At 38.5% G+C, this 17,193-nt stretch overlaps 2 protein-coding genes across 13 annotated transcripts in view; one reads left to right on the top strand and one right to left on the bottom strand.

Annotated features, from left to right (window-relative positions):
- LOC122549303 (upstream-binding protein 1-like) overlaps positions 1-10,129 on the top strand; it is a 145,565-nt gene extending 135,436 nt beyond the window's left edge. For 9 of the 10 annotated variants that reach the window (XM_043688891.1, XM_087986130.1, XM_087986128.1 and 6 more), the window contains 3 exons: positions 4,877-5,019; positions 8,948-8,999; positions 9,080-10,129. In XM_043688891.1, the coding sequence (XP_043544826.1) occupies positions 4,877-5,019; positions 8,948-8,999; positions 9,080-9,117 (233 nt within the window). In that variant the 3' untranslated portion in view covers positions 9,118-10,129. Of the gene's footprint in view, positions 1-4,876; positions 5,020-6,087; positions 6,258-8,947; positions 9,000-9,079 lie in introns of all 10 variants that reach the window. The other variant, XR_015756928.1, reaches the window with a different exon arrangement.
- Positions 10,130-12,548: 2,419 nt separating this feature from the next.
- fbxl2 (F-box and leucine-rich repeat protein 2) overlaps positions 12,549-17,193 on the bottom strand; it is a 184,473-nt gene continuing 179,828 nt past the window's right edge. For all 3 annotated transcript variants that reach the window (XM_087986131.1, XM_043688900.2, XM_087986132.1), the window contains exons 14-15: positions 15,744-15,956; positions 12,549-13,685 (exon numbers count right to left, since the gene is read on the bottom strand). In XM_087986131.1, coding sequence (XP_087842257.1) covers positions 13,578-13,685; positions 15,744-15,956 — 321 coding nt within the window. In that variant the 3' untranslated portion in view covers positions 12,549-13,577. The remainder of the gene's footprint in view (positions 13,686-15,743; positions 15,957-17,193) is intronic.

The following is a 17,193-nucleotide window of genomic DNA, read 5'->3' as shown; positions in this document are numbered from 1 at the left end:
GTCACCCTTTTAAAAATAAGGATTGCCCATTTTAAAAGTAGGGATGCAGTAAAATGTGAGGATTGAGTCTTTGGAACTCTCATCGAAAAGACTGTGAAAGCAGAGTCTTTATAGATTGTCAATGCAGAGATACATAACGTCCCTGGTAAACAAGGGGTTGAAAGGATTATCAGGCATAATGAAGAATGTGGATTTGAGGTTACAATCCATGATCTTATTAAATGACTGGACAGGCTCAGAGGGCTGAATGTCCTATCCTTGTTTGTATGTAAGTTTTAGAATGGCTTGTCATTGCATTTGAGTGCCTAAACAGTGCTTTTGAATCTGTGTTTAAAAAGAAGTGAGCTGTATAGGCTTCCATTTTTATTTGATCCATGGGTTATGGGCTTTGCTGGCCAGGACAACCATTATTCTTCATTTCCTAATTGTCCTTGAGAACATGGTAGTCATCTTGAACTGTTGAGGTCCATTGACAGATAGGTACATAGTGCTGTTGGAAAATTGCAGAATATTGATCAGCAACTCTGAAGGATCAGTGGTGGTATGTGACTTCGGGCCATGTGGGTGATGGTGTTTTCATGCTGCCCTTGTCCTCCTAGGTGGTAGAACCTTTTTTTTTGTAAGGTGATATGGTGAATTGCTACAGTGCTTCTTGTACATTGTTGCCACTGTAGAGAGATTTGAAAGTGACTGATCAGGTTCCAATCAAGTGGGCTGTTTTGTCTTAGAAGTTTGTCAAGCTTTGGGTGTGGAGCTATACATAGTCTGGCAAGTCTGCCTTCATCAAATGAATTATCCTTGGAGATGGCAGATTGTTTTTAAGGAGATGAGAGTTAACCACAGGCTGGTCCAGGTCAATTTTCTGATTGACTTGGATACCGCCCCTCACTCGAATTTTGGTATGGACGATTCAGTAATGATTAATGTCAGTGATTGTCAAGGAAAGATGGGTAAATGGTTCTTGATCAGTGGAAAGTGCACAGGATGTACTTGGATGAGGGACTTCAATAGGGCTGAAGAAGGGCTTATGCCCGAAACGTCGATTCTCCTGCTCCTTGGATGCTGCCTGACCTGCGCTTTTCCAGCAACACATTTTCAGCTCTGAGGGGCTTCAATAGTCATCCCTTAGAAGGATCAATTGTATTACCGACTGAGTTGCCCAAAAAGATGTAACTGTTGGACTGGGTCAGTGTCAGGTGATAAGGGAACCAACAATAGGGGGAAAGCCTACTTGACCCTGTCCTCACCAATCTATCTGTTGCAGATACATCTACCAATATGTCATTGAGGGGAGTGTCTAATGCATGGTTCTCGGAAACAAAATCCTGCCTTCACATTGAAGATACTCTGTGTGATAATTTCTTAATAGGTCTCAAAATTCAAAACTTGCCATTTGAGGTGCTGTGAGCCATCAATAGCAGAATTGTATTCACTGGATTCTATAATCTCATGGCCCAATTTATTCTTCATTCTCCCATTACCAGCAAGCTTAAGGTTCAAGTCTGGTTCAATGAATGGTGCAGAGGATGTGCCAGGAGCAGCTCCAGGCTGACCTTTAAAATAAGATGTCAACTGTCGATGCTACAACATGACTACTTGCATGCCAGTGATCAAAAACAGCATATGATAGACAGCTAAGCAGTCTCACAACCAATAGATCAGGTCTAAGCTGTGCAATCCTGCTACATCCATCATTGAATTATGTTGGACAATAAAACAGCTAACCGAATGAGAAGGCTTTAAAAATCTCCAACCATTACATGGGAACCAAACATAACACTGGAAAGGACTAAACTAAAGTGGTTACAATAGTCTTTGACCAGAGGTGCTGAGTGAATGATCCATTAAAAGCAAAACACTGCAGATGATGTGTATCTGAAAGAAGCACAGAATGCTAGAGAAGCTGAGTAGATCTGGCGTCATCTGTGGAGAGGAAAAAAAACTGAGTTACCTTTTGAGTCCAGTGTAGTCATATAGGACTTAGTACTAACGTTTGAGTGGATGATCCATCTTTGCTTCCTCCACTGGTCCTCAACATTGCAGGTACCAATCTTTATTCAATTTTACACCATCTGGCATCTGAAAATTGTCAAAAACACTAAAGACTGCAAAGACTGTTGACCCTGAACATTCTGTCAACAGAATGCAGAATCGACTGTTGCCCTAACCAAGCTGTTCCAGTACAGAAACAGCACTTGTATCTACCCAGCAATGTGTAATATTGTGCAATATATCGTTCACAAAATGCAGGATAAATCCAACCTTGCCAATTAAAGCTTCATGACCTAGTCTTGATCATCACTAAGGTGAGGAAGGTGTTATCGATGGTGCAGTCACAACTAGATAGTTAACTATATCATTTTGTTTCCTATAATTCACAAACTACTTTGGATGTTGCTTGAATATAACTCCAGATATTCCAATGCATGTTCTGGAAGAATGTCAGTTGATGTAAACTTGATGGGTGTATTGAGACCTGTTCAATGATATGAATGTAGAGACAGTGGTTTCCTAAGGAGGACTTTAGAGAACTCTGCATTCTCTTGTAACCCCAACTCTGATAACTGCTTCCAGAACAGGAGGCCTTGAGTACAAGTTATGTTTAAGACTTATGCTACATGGTCATTCTCTTTAAGATTTTGGTTACATAGCTCAACGTAGTGACTAACATGTTGTAAAGATGCACTAAGGACCTCTTTTGCTCAAGCCATTTAGTATCCCTGTGTATAAATGTTCCAGATATTGTGTGACAGGATTTTCTGGATTACAGAACTTTCCCACCCTTGCACAAAGGCAGACATTTTTTTTTTCCCTGAACTCTGGCTAAGGGGAGCTAACATTCAGCACCATAGCCTCCTTTTGTTTTTGAACATCTGTCACCAGTCTGAGACACTGTGTTTTGGAGGTGTGGAGGGCATGTGCAGTCTACATTGTGCCTAGCTGCAGTACACCATCTCTCTACTGCTGCTGGCACAGGACAGCTCCAATTACTGAAGGAGAAACTCCAGCTGAACCAACCATTCTGGCCCAGGCAGGAGAATAACTCCCTTCAATCTACCATCGTTATCACTTTTCAGCTCCCTTCCCGAACATTAAAGTCAGGTAGGTAGCAAGGGTTGAGTAATGGGGTAGGAAGGTATCTCTGTGTAGGGGGAGGCGTGTTGGAAAGAGGTGAGTCTGTACGGGAGTGGTGGGAGGACTAATCCAGAGCTCATTGCAATGTTTGGGTGAGAAAAGAGAAACCTCATTGAATCCTCTCATCATGAAATACAGAATTTGTTTGAAACATGTGTATAGGTACTTGTTAAAATGTTATTATAAAATTGCAGGAACAGCTGAATGAGGTGGGATTCATCTAGCTTTCATTGTGTACTTCTGTTTGTATATTTTGACACAACTATGTAGTTTGTCAGGTCATTTTAGCGGGCAGAGAAGAGTTGCTTTGGGTTTAGTGGTGACGAACAAGTTAATGTCACACCGGAGAAGGAAATATCCTGACCTAAGATAATAAATGTTAATTAATCATGGAGTTTAGAGTAATATAGCTTTGCTAGTGCCAGCTTTTTATTATTGATTTATTTGAAAATCACAAGTTACTTCCCTTCACTAAATCAAGGAGAAGGAATAGCACAGTATGTAGTGGAGTATCTCCCACAGCAGTAAAGCTTGAGGATCCCTTATAGTCAGCAATGCAGAGTTTACCTTTATCAAAAAGTAATACTATTAATTTTTAGTTGTGGTGCTATGTCCAAGTTTATCAAGCTATCAGCTTGGAATACATTTGCTCTTTAAATCTGGGATTGTTTAGATAAACTAGATAAGTTATGACTGGCCACTGCTTCCTTGTCAGTCTTGCTATACTCTTGTCTGCCAGGGTGTAGCTGATGCTCAGTATCCTGCAAAAATATGAAAATGTTAATCTTGAGAAATATTTAGATCATTCAGAACTTGCATGTTATTGAAACAGACACACTCTTTGTCAAAGCTTTTTGTGTTGTTCACATCAGGACAATTTGCAAGAAGAGCAGTTTTGATGGGCAAAACAACATTTGCCCAGTGATTGCTTGACAAGCGAATGCTGATTAGTAGAGACCTCTCAATGGAAACTGCAGGAGTTAACAGCAATTGACAGTTAACTGTCAGGCTTTGTTTATATTTTTAGCCAGTCATATTGACTGAGGCCTCTCTTGAGTACTGTGTATTGTTCTGGTTGACCTGCTTTTGGAAGGGTATTAAATTGGAGAGGGTTCAGAAAAGACTTAGCAGGCTGTTGCTGGGACTGAACGGTTTGAGTTATAGGGATAGGCTGGGACTTTTTGCACTGTAGTGTAAGAGGTTAAGGGGGTGACCTTATAGAGGTTTAGAAAATCATGAGGGGCATAGATAAGATGAATGGCAGAGGTCTTTTCTTTTGAGTAGGTATGTTCAAAACTAGGGGGCTTGTTTTTAAGGTGAGAGGAGCAAGATTTAACATAGACCTGAGGGCGAACATTTTCATGCACAGGCTGGTTCGTGTGTGGAAGGAACTGCCAGGGGAAGTGGTAGATGCAGGTGCAGTTACAACATTTAAAAGACATTTGTATAGGGACATTAATAGGAAATGTTCAAAGGAATATTGGCCAAGCACAAGTAAGTAGGACTTGTTTTGTTTGGGAAATGTGCTTGGCATGGACGAGGTGGACCATAGGGTCTGTTCTTATGCTATATGACTCTAAATTGCCACATCAAGAATCCACCACTCCTCTCTTGATTTAGTCCAAACATCTGCATTATTAATACAGTAATGTAACCATTATTCTATCTGGCCAGTTAAATATTAGCATTTATGTACATGTACATTTTTTTTTAATCATTCTTCTATTTGTCTGTATTTTAGTATACCATGCCATCTACCTGGAAGAACTAACAACAGCAGAACTTGCCAAAAAGATTGCTGCTATCTTTAGTATATCCCAAAATCAGATAAACCAGGTGTACAGACAGGGTCCTACAGGTATTCATGTTCTCGTTAGTGATCAGGTGAGTGGATATTTTGTTGCATTAAAAGTCTGAGAAACTTCTCCACGAAGTTCAGTAACTGCCTTCATGTCTATGACTCTCGTTAACAAGCTCAATTGGGATAGTTCTTAACTTTGTGTATTAATTAATTTTTTTACCCCATGAGAATGTAGATATCAGCATTATCTCAGTGGCAGCACACTGACTTAAAAGGCCTGAGGTTACACGAGACTCCATGTAAACAATGACTGGCAAGAGCTGCCTTTCAGACTGTGCAACTTTAGCCTGAAGGTCCCTCTTCCTGACTAGCATGGAAGAATTTAGGAATGGGATCAGTTTTGTGTTTTTAATTCATTTTCTTGGTTATAAAGCAATGGCAATAGGCCTATCCAATGCATATGCTTTAATCTTTCTAATCTCTTGAACTGCTTCACTTTTTTGATCAGCAAGTTGAACATGACTAAATGTTTGAAAATTAGCATAAACAATTGCATTGACAGGAGTGTTTTCAGTTTGTAATAAGCATAATAATTTGATGAAGCCACAAAGCAGGAATACTTGTATGCCATACAGCATAAGCAGCGAGTGATAGAAAGAGTTAAGTGATCCCAGAACCAACAGACCAGATCTGAGTTCTGCAGTCCTGCCACATCCAGTCATGAATGGTGGTGGGCAATTAAACAACTTACTGGAGGAGGAGGTGGTTCCACAAATTTCCACATTCTCAATGATAGAGCCTGGCCAGTTAAATATTAGCATTTATGTACATGTACATGCAGAAAGTAAGGCTGAAGCTTTTGCAGCAATCTTCAGGCAGAAGTGTGGAATAAAGATCCATCTCTTCCTCCTCCAGTGGTCCCTGGCATTACAGATAGTACCCTTCAACTAATTTGATTGACTTCATGTGATATCAAGCAACAGTTGGAGGGCCCTGACAACATTCCAGCAATAGTATTGAAGACTTGTGCTCCAGAATTTGCCATTCCCCTAGCCAAGCTGCATCTATCCTATAACATGGAAAGTTGTCCAAATGCATCCTGTACATAAAAAGGAGGACAAATGTAACCTGGCCAATTACTGTCCCATCAGTTTACTCTCGATCATCAGTAAAGTGATGGAAGGTGCCATTAACAGTGCTATCAAGAAACACCTGCACAGTGATGCCCAGTTTGGGTTCCGACAGGGCCACTCATCTCCTATCTCATGACGGCTTTGATTCAAATATGGACAAAAGAGCTGAATTCCAGAGGTGAGGTGAGGTGAGTGTGACAGCCCTTGACATCAAGGCTGCAAAGAGCATCAAAACGCCCTTGCAAAGCTGAAATCAGTGGGTATTGGGGGCAAACTCTGCAGTGACTAGAGTCATACTTGACATGTAGGAAGATGGTTGTGGTTATTGGTCAGTCATCTCAACTCCAAGACATCTCTGCAGAAGTGCCTCAGGGTCGTGTCTTAGGCCCAACCATCTTCAGCTGCTTCATCAATGACCTTCCCTCCATCATGCGGTCAGAAGTGGGATTGTGCAATCATTGGCGAACAATGTTCAGCATTATTCACAACTGCACAGATGCTGAAGCAGTCCATGTCCAAATGCAACAAGATCTGGACAATATCCACGCTTGGGCTAGCAAGTGGGAAGTAATATTCACACCACACAAATGCCAGGCTCTGGCCATCACCAACAAGAGACAATCTAACCACTGCCCTTTGACATTCAATCATGTTACCATTACTGAATCCCTCACTATTAAAATCCTGGGAGCTATCATTGATCAGAAACTCAACTGGACTCGCCACATAAACGCAGTAGCTACAAGAGCAGGTCATAGGCTCGGAATACTGTGGTGAGTAACTCCCTTCCTGACTCCTGAAAGCACAAGTCAGGAGTGGATAAGTCCAGCCTCAACAACATTCGAGCTCAACACCATTCAGGCCAAAGCAGCCTGCTTGATAAGCACCGCATCCACTCCCCCCTCCACCGATGCTCAGTAACAGCAGTGTGTACTATCTAAAAGATGTACTACAGAAATTCATCACAGGAACCAAATAGAACAAGAAGGTGCCATACCAGTCTATTTGGTCAGAAAACCAAAATTGAGAGGTTTATGGAATTCCAGAGCATAGGGTGTTGACAGCTGAAAGCATAGCCAATAAGGAAGGTTGGGACAATAAAGTTATGGATCATCAAGAATTTGGGGAACACTGACATTTGGGAAGAGATATGAACATTTTAAAATGGAGCCATTGCTTACCAGGAGCTAGTGTAGCTTAGCAAAACCTAGGTGGTGGAACATGACTTACTGTTATTATGGATATAGGTAGTAGAATTTTGGATGACCTCAAGTTGACAGAGGATAGAACATGGGAGGACAGCCAGTATAATAGAATATTCAAATTTATAGGTACTAAAAACATAGAAAAGGGCTGTGGAAGCAATTGAACTGAAGAGCTGGAGAGTGGTGATGCTTTAAAGCTGAAAATAGACCATCTTGGTGATGGTGCAGCTGTATTTGGAAAATCATTTGATGTCGTAAACACTCTGGTTTAGCCTCAGAGGAGTGACATTGGTAGTTAGGGAGGCTTATCAAGGGGACTAAAGATAATCGCTTCAGTCTCCCTGGCATGGATGAAACTTTCGCCCATCCAGTACTGGATAGTAAAAAAGCAATGAGTTTAGAGACTGGGGAGTTAAGACTGAAGATGGTAAGTGGAACTGAGTGTTGTTGGAGTAGGTGGAAATTGATATGAATTATAAACAATGTTTGCCTTGGATCTGGAATTATGTTCAAGTGTGTACCTTTGACAGTAAAGTCATCAAATCACCATGTAACCTGGTGTTTCCTTCTATGGAAACAGGTGGGATCTCTTAGGTTCAAAAGAAATCTCATTGATACCTATATTGCTAAAGGCATTGAACAGGCTTTTTGACTGCAATGAAATTTAAAATAGATGAGTTCTTTAACTGCTGTTTATGCACAAGGTGGTCTGATGGAAATCAATCCTGTTCAGACGTTAATACTGTAGATAGTGATATATAAGATGCCTCCAAGAATCATGTTTTGCATGCACTTGATATTTATGCACCTTTTGGCCATGACATGCCATACTGCTATCAGTAGTTATACTCAAATTTTCACTCTGCAAATGAATATTTTACTTGCACCTTTATTACTGGGTGCAAGGAATTAAACAAGTGATTATAGGCTATATTGTGAAGATAAGTTAGAACTCAAGATCTGTCCTGTTATAAGTGAGGTTTATAAAATTGTTCTGTACACACAAAGATATCAAAACAATTGAAATGGATAGTCCTTATTTGGGCCTGTGTGTTCACTTGGACATTGAGGTAAATAGAAGTCACACCACAGACACGAGCTATTTGATCCTAGCAGCCTAGGTTGATACTTATCCTCCACATGAATAAATGCTTCTCAGCATGTGCAGCCACTGTTTCTCCAGATTTCTTCATCCTTGTTCCTCCTCATATAATGCCAACGTTCTTCACTATCAACCTGAATAGGCAGAGCAAGCATTAATTTCATCCGTGGTACCATCTTTGTACATTGCAATTGTTGGGAATGGATTGTGAATCAAGAACTGAGTTGAGCATTCTACCAACAAAGCCAACAGTATTTTAGAAAAAAATTCTCAGACGCTAAAAAACTTGTTTTTAATTTGAGGAAATTGTATTGAATTTGAAAGAGGCCATCTCCAATGATTCTTGGGAACGGAATTTATCTTTAGTCTCTAGTATGAAGATATCCTTTTTCCACTAGTTTCCGGGTGATCATAATCTGTCAATTTCAGAATAAAATAAGTGCGGTTGGGTGTCAGTTATAATTAGAAATATCAATCAGGGTGTTTGATTACCAAAGGGACATTCTAGTTTGAATGTAAGAGATTTTCAAATATTCTTAATTGCTGTGTTCATTTTGAAAATATTTTGCAGATGGTTCACAATCTCCAAGATGAAAGTTGCTTTGTAATCAGTACGATAAAAGGTTTGTAATTTTCTTCAAAGTTTGTACGTGCAAACCTAATTTTAAGCAGATTTATCATATCTTTTTTTTCTATTTTACAGCTGAAAATAGTGAAGGCTACCATGTCATTTTGAAGTAACCTGTCCCATTTAGCAGTTAAGCTGGACTACATTTTTGCATATAGAAGATATCTTTATTATGACAAAGGACATTGAGCAAATTCATCTAAATGTTAGAATCTGACTTCACTGTACAAAATGTTTCATATTGAAAACACAGCTTGACTGTTCAGTTACTTTACTGTGAGTTTGAAATTTCTGGAAATATCACTGCCACCAATCTGCACCCTCCTTGCATGTGTAGGATGCAGCAAGCTTGAGGGTAGACCTGAACGTCCAGAAATTATGGTTCAAAGTGGTCTTCATAAATATGACGAGGAGGAAAATGGCCAGTAGATCCAGATTTGCACAATAATAGTCTAATTTTGAAGCAGTTCTGCTTCACCTTAACTGTCTAGTTTCTTGATTATTGGTTTTGAGATTGTTGAGGTATGCCATGTTTTTTTTAAATGTTTGCCTTTTACTTTGTGCTGTAATGCATTTTACTGCCTTCAAGATACTAGTTTCACTCTATAGAACTGTATCTGCAAGATCATATAGTGCAGTTGCTAATTTGCATTCTAAAAAGAGAAAAACTATATAAAAATGTTGTGATTTCAATTCCTGTCTCGAATCAGGACATTGTTTAATTTAAAGTTGCAGCTTGCACATTAAATATATTTTTTCCTGCTTCCTTTAAGGTCACATGGCTTTTTATATATAAAAACTGATCTTATTTGTTTTGAACATTGTAATTTTTATTGTTTGAGTTCAGTGTCAAACCTTTTATCTGTAGATAAACAGCAGTTGTGAATAAAGCAAGGAGATTCTCAGTTTTGTTTGTAAATCATAATTGCTGTTAGATCAGAGGAAAGGTATGTTCTGCATTATTAAAAACAAATTTGTAAATTCCATTAATCAAATCCTATGCTTTTGAAAGCTGTATTTAAAAAAAAAATGTTGTGTCCAATGATTCTCCAAGTCATAATTGTGCCTATGTGACCAAATCTCACTGCACTGATACGTTAATAAAATCAAGTTGCTTACTTTTAAGATGTTTTTCATGGGATTACAATGAATTAGTTGGCAAATGAGAATTTTCAGCTTAATACTATGTATACAAGTCAAGGAAGGAGCTTTTGTGGCACAGTGATTATATCCCTGCCTCTGGACCATGAGGTTAGGGTTCAAGTCCCACCTGCCATGATTGTATCACAAAATTTGCAAACTGATTAAAAATGATTAGAAGTTACCAAAGGTAAAAATAAACTTGTTAGTTTGGCTGTTCACTTCAACTTGTTGGTTGTCAAAATTGCTTTTAAATATACCAAGAACAAAACACATTTTAACAGATTCCTGTTTGGGATGCAATTTGTAATTAGATTAGTTAACTTGTGAAACATCAGCAACTTAGTTTTGACTTGGTGAATTTATCCCATAATTAATATCACATGATTAAAATCATATTTTGCAAATGTCTCAAACTCTCTGTAATGCTAACACTAATGTGACAGCAAATGTCCATGTAGTTTAATTATCAATTCTGTACAACACTGTGGAATGTTGGCATTTAACCGAGGGTTGTGAAATATTCTAAATTTGGCTTATGCCATCTTGATTAAATAGCAAAGCAGAGTCCTACATGAAGCACTAGCTTTTTGTTTCTAGATGCCTGCTGATATGCAGTGCATTTTACTATTTTAAGATTTCCAGGATCTTTTAACTCCTGTATTTCATGTGGAACAAAAATTAAAAACTAAAATGGTATTTTTGAAGTGTTCACTCATAGTAACAGCAGTTCCACAGAAAATGCAGTATATATTGATTTTTGTATCTGTTAACATGTCGGAAGAACACAGATTGGTGAAGATGTTTTTGAAAGATATACCCATGCAGTCAACATAGTGAAGACTACTTTCCTTTTGATGTTTTTCATCTGTTAACATTCAGGGATTCTTAGGACCTTTTCTTTTCAACATTTTAGCCAATATTCTGATCTCGATAGCAGAGACCGTAGGAACCTGAGTTGCATGGGAATTGCCCAGGAAATGTTAACTTCAAATGGACAGTTGAGCCATTGGCAGGATGTCCTTAATTCATCGTGAAAATTACCCATTTATGCTCTGTCTCTGCTTTAATAGTCAACAAATTATGTATCCATGTTAATGTTCCCTCCGACATTAATGCTCTTATTTGGTGCTAACAGAGGTTACACCATTTGACATGGTGTAACTTATGTTAGCACCATGTCAAATGTCTCCAGGAAGTTTAAGTATTGTATGTCTTCCAGTCACCCTCTAAAGTTCTTTCAGGACGTCGCAAGTAACTTAAAGCAAACGTGATTTCACAAAACCATGAGGATGCTACAAGAATGAATTGAAGATTCTAAAATTTTCCCCATGACAGATATTGGACTAACCAGCTAATTTCTTGCTTTCTATCTCCCGACTTCCCTGAAGAGAGGAGTCTCATTTTGAAAAAGGGTTACTGGACTCAAAACATTAACTCTCTCTTTACAGATTCTGACACACCTGAGTTTCTCCATTTCGGTTTTGTCTGAGATTTAATCATTGTGGGGAATCTAACCATGTGGAAACAGGCCCTTCAGCCCAACCCAGTCCAGACTGACCCTCTGAAGAGTAACCCACCCAGACCCATTTCCCTCAGACTAATGCACCAAACACTATGGGCAATTTAGTATAGCCAGTTCACCCGACGTGCACATCTTTGGATTGTGGGAGGAAACCAGAGCACCCAGAGGAAACTCACGCAGACACAGGGAGAATGTGCAAACTCCACACACAGTCACCTGAGGCTGGAATCGAACCTGGGATCCTGGTGCTGTGAGGCAGAAGTGCTAACCACTAACCTGCCCCTAAAACTCATGCAATTCATGATTGTTGATTTTGAAAACTAGTTTTTACATAAATTTATGGATTGAATAAAATTGACAACTGTCAGTTAAGAGCTAGATTTTTCTGAATTTTAATTGAGCATTTACATCCATGGTAACCAAGGAGGTACTCAACAAACATGTGTACACTTTATCTCACCATGTTGGCAACAAACCCACATAGGTGTAACATTGACTGATAAAATAATCAAATACAATTCTGTAAACCTGGCTTATCATTTAACCAGTTGGCCAATTGTTAACAACTTATTTTGGTAAAATTATTTAAGACCTGTCTATTTGATAAGACTTCTACAAACTTAGAAAAATTGTTCACTGAAAACTACAATCTAAAAAAGCATGATAGATGTTAAATGTATAATTATTTTGCATTACAACTGGAATATAAGTATACACTGATTTTAATTTGATAGTTTTTTATCTTTTACCATTAAAGGCTGTGGTTGTTCATGTAATCACTCAATTCTCTAGTGTACTTAAACTTTAACTGCATACTCCCCTTAATTATAAATTTGGATTCCATCAGGTTTCATTGTAGAGAAGTACTAGACAAAGAAATTGGAATTACTACTTTATTCCATTTTTAAGGTACATTTAATGGTAAGATTGCAAGATTTACAGTAAAGCTATAAACATTTGCTAAGAATCTAGTTTATCAATTTTGAATTTATACACTGATATTTGACAACCTTTTCACCCCCAGATTTAGGATAAAGGTATTTTACAGCAATTTAGATTAAATATTTTTACCATTCCTGCTGTAAAAAGACAAGTGTGCCTATGCAGAAATGAACAGAAAACATTTGCTGACTACTGCATATTATTCAGAATTCCAAAATTACATTTGTACTGTGATATGCAGATAAAGTTTTAAAATTGGCTTTAATCCTAGAAATAATCATGCCTTACTCAGATCCAGTTAAATATCACAAGTCACTTCAGATAAAACCAATTATGTTTTCACAAAAGATTACTTATTTGTATCCTGCTCAAACAAGATGTTCAACAGATGCAGTTATCAAATTAGCTAATGTGTACCGAGAATGTCGGTCTTAATGGAAGAGATGCAGTTTCATTATTATGTGAATCAAAGTGCTGCCAAACAGCAAACTTCCCACAGCTACATGTACTGAAATAAAATTATCCCAATCTCTACAATGTTGAGGCCTGGGGCCCATTAACCAATGTCATTTCATCAGCTACATGCGTGACACATCACAATGCAATTGGTTAGTGAAGCAGTCTGTACCATTGTTGAATGCTAATTTCGAAGTATGGTCTTCATTTCAGCAGTAATAGTAGGGGATGGTAGTGAGGTCATAGTATTTGCATCGGAATTTTTATTATTTCATGGGATCTTGTATCATTTATTCCCCCCCCACTTTTCTTTAACAGTTGGTCCAAGTTTAGACCTTTCTCTCACCTAGTTCCATTAACTTTGCTATTTTCAGTAAAGTTGACAAAAAGTTAGGTAAATCAGGTTGTGTAGTGATTTCCTCCCAGAGCTTTTCCCCTATTTGGAGACTCCAGATCACAAGTGCAAGAACAAGTCACTTTCACAGTATTTCTTAATTGCAAAGTCTCATGTCAAAGGATAATGCAGCATCTGCAAAGCCGTTGTCCACTACCTCCCACTGAAGGTGGAGGGGTAACTGGGGCGAAGTAAGCATGAACCTTGATGTCTGGTAGATGGGCCTAGAAAGAGTGAAGAAAGCACAAAGCACTTCATACAATAATAGGGAAGCAGAATGTTGTACATGCTGGAAATCTGATTTATAAAAAGAAATACTGAACAAGCCTGATAGCTCAAACCTTGTTTTTCTCTCCACAGTCGTCATAATCAGGGTGGAATCAATAAAATTTAGTGCAAAACATAATCTATTTGTGTTATCTGCAATCTCTGATGCTAGGTCAGTCTGTTCAAATTAAGAACAGACTAGGGCACACTAATTAAACTGTACAGAGGAACCTCGATCATTCGACATTCAATTATCCAGCAAGATTGCAAGGCGGCTAAACTAAGTTATCTGGCGTTCAATTATCTGGAATTCGATTAACCGAATGAAATACTGCCCGTGACCTTCAGATAATCGAGGTTCCTCTGTAATTATTTCCCCCAATGCATTTAAATTTGGTGGAGGATGGGACACCTTTATTAAAATGCTTATTCTTTGCAATAGTTACAACAGACCATATCAAGGAACACTTGTATTTATATATCAGACAAGGAACTGCAGATGCTGGAGATCTGAAATGAAAACAAATTGCTAGCAACACTAAGCAGATCTGGTAGCATCTATGGAAAGAAAGCAGAGTTAACACGTCTATTTACTTCTAAATATATCAAAGAATTATTTTTGATGAAAAGATTTTTATTATACTGCCCAACTGCACTGGTTGCACAAATTGATTATCCAAATAAATTTTAGCAACAGAACCAAATGTAATTCCAAGTTCATTTTTGACACAATTTCCTAATGCACAATGTGTGACCCCTCAAACAGCTCAAAGTCTAATATTTGTGCTTCTTGACTGTATTTCAGAAAAGAGTCCAGAAAGTTTTATTTAAATGTGGCTGATGTCTCAGTTGACTACCTGCTATCAAGTTCATGTGGACCTTTACTGTACTCTCACTAAAATTAAGGCCAATGAGTTAAAACAATTGTGTCAATACTTTAATTAGGTCTACACTTTCCAGGTTTGTAGATTTAAAATGCTCAAATGTACTGCAGAAATTTGTATTTCCATTATTTTATGTAACAGAAAATCAACAAGTGGTTTTAAGTTGAAACCAGTCAATCTTTGTTCGGTCAGTTTCTCGACACATCACACTGTCCCTTATGTCTAGAAAATAAGGGACTAGAAATTCACTGTAGGCACTGTTGGGTTGGTCACAATGCTTAATGTTCAATTCCATTGCAGTCAATAGTATTAAATATGAGGCACTGGGAGCATTAAAGGCTGAGGGGTGACCTCAGAGTTTTACAAAATCATGAGGGGCAATGGATAGGAATAAATAGACAAAGTCTTTTTCCCTGGGGTGGGGTGTCTAGAACTAGAGGGCATGGGTTTGGGTGTGGGGGGGGGCAGAAAGATATAAAAGGGACCTAAGGGGCAAATTTTTCACGCGGGGGGGGGGGGGGGGGTTACATATATAGAATGAGCTGCCAGAGGAAGTGCTGGTACAGTTGCAACATTTAAAAGGCATCTGGATGGATTTATGAATGAAGGGTTTAGAGGGATATGGCCAAGTGCTGGCAAAGGGGTGTAGATTAGGTTGGGATATCTGGTCAGCATGGACTAGTTGGTCTGAAGGGTCTGTTTCCGTGTTGTACATCTCGAGGACTATATTCCAATTCTGCCTATTTTGCATCATCTTGAACACTAATTCCTTTTTCTCATTTGCTGTCAATTTTAATTAGAATTCCTTTTCAATTTCTCCCTCTTTTGGTGATGACCTTTCAATCTCTTTTCCATGGTGACTTCAGAAAAATTATTATTCAAGGAGTAACCATACACAGACTATTGTTACATCAATTGTCACATCAAATTCAGTTAGTGCTGAAACAAATTTACATAAGTTTGTTGGGCTAAGCTGGCTAAAGACCAGATAGATAATTAAATCAGACTTGCCTGGCCAATGTGGTCAGTATAACACCAGGTATTCAATTTACCACAATTCTCAAGCACTAAAATTCAATCTGGTACACTGTTAGTCAAAAATGAAGAAATTGAGCCTAAATTGTCCTTTACCCTTATTCTTTTGATTCCTGCCCGAGTGACTTGCTGACAGTCATACAATTCTATTCTCTCCAGGTTGTGACAGTTCTTCAAGTGTTCAAGTGTCACATCAGTGATGAGGGGACAATTGTCCAATTCTACAACCTGAAGTCTTTCATGGCCACAGGGACTGTTGCTTAAGTGACGGATACCATCATCTGTAATCAGTTCACAATGAGATAAACTCTGCAAGACAAAAATAACTAAAAATGTGATTTACATTACAAAACAGAATTGATGAAATATCAACAACTTTTATTTCCTTGGATTGCAAAAGTATATAATTGGCAAAGGTGTCACTTCACAGTCTGCTTCAGAAATACATACAGTTAGGAATCATGTAATATTTACAGCTAGGAGGGCACCATATGCAGGTTCTCAGCAAGATTACACAGCTAGTTCCATATGCCCGTTTCCTGCAAATATGCAACTCCCTTTTGAAAGCCATGAATGAATCAGTTTTCACCTGAAGGAGTGTATGGGGCTTTGGTGAAGACAGAGGAGCAAAAGCATATGACCAAATACGAGGAAAATAGAAAGCAAAGGCGGCAAAAGTGTAAACAAAACCAGTCCTATGTCAATAATTTTTCTGCCCCCACCTTTCCACATGACTTTGCTTCTGTCCTTTCTCCCTTTCTTCACAGGGTCATAACGTTCCCTATTTCTGTATAAAAGGTTGCAGATGTGAAATGTTAACCCAGCATTCTCTCTACGTATATGCAGCCAGATCTGATTATTTCCAGCAGTTGGTTTTTATTTCCAAAGGTTTATGGTTCTCAGTGTGAGAAGCAACAAATATGTTCAAACAAATCATTGGAATTTCCTTTCAAATATTGCAATATTGCAAGACTAGACTTAGGGGAAGTCAATTGCCTAGTGGTATTATCACTAGACTATTAATTCAGACTCAAGCAAATGTTCTGGGGACCAAATCCTGCTATGGCAGATGGTGAAATTTAAACCTAATAGCAATTTTAAATTGTATCTAATGATGACCTTGAACCCATTGTTTAAATAAAAATCTGGTTCACTATATCCTTTAGGGAAGGAACTTGCTATCCAAACGTGGTTTGGCCTCAGACTCTAAGCAATGTGGTTGACATTGTAGTTATGAAGAAAGATTGTAGAGTTGAAAGAAAGTATGGCGCTGAAAAAGTACATCAGGTCAGGCAACATCTGAGAAGCAGGGGAGTTGATGTTTCAGACACATGATGAAGGGCTTATGCCCAAACCATTGACTGTCCTCCTCCTCAGATGCAATCTGATCTGCTGTTCTTTTCCAGTGCCACACTTTTTGAATCTTGTTTTCCTTGGAGCAGAGATTACGCAGGGACATAATTGAGATGAATTGAGGGGCATAGTCAGGACAGAACTTCTTTCCCTTGTAGATGAATCAATGATAGATTTAAGGTAAGGGGCAGAA

The sequence above is a fragment of the Chiloscyllium plagiosum genome, unplaced genomic scaffold (genome assembly GCF_037043375.1).
Source record: "Chiloscyllium plagiosum isolate Xiang-an unplaced genomic scaffold, Cpla_swu_hap1 HiC_scaffold_4, whole genome shotgun sequence".
Taxonomy (NCBI): domain Eukaryota; kingdom Metazoa; phylum Chordata; class Chondrichthyes; order Orectolobiformes; family Hemiscylliidae; genus Chiloscyllium; species Chiloscyllium plagiosum.
The sequence above is the reverse complement of the archived record's forward strand: the minus strand, read 5'-3'. Positions and strand labels throughout refer to the sequence as shown.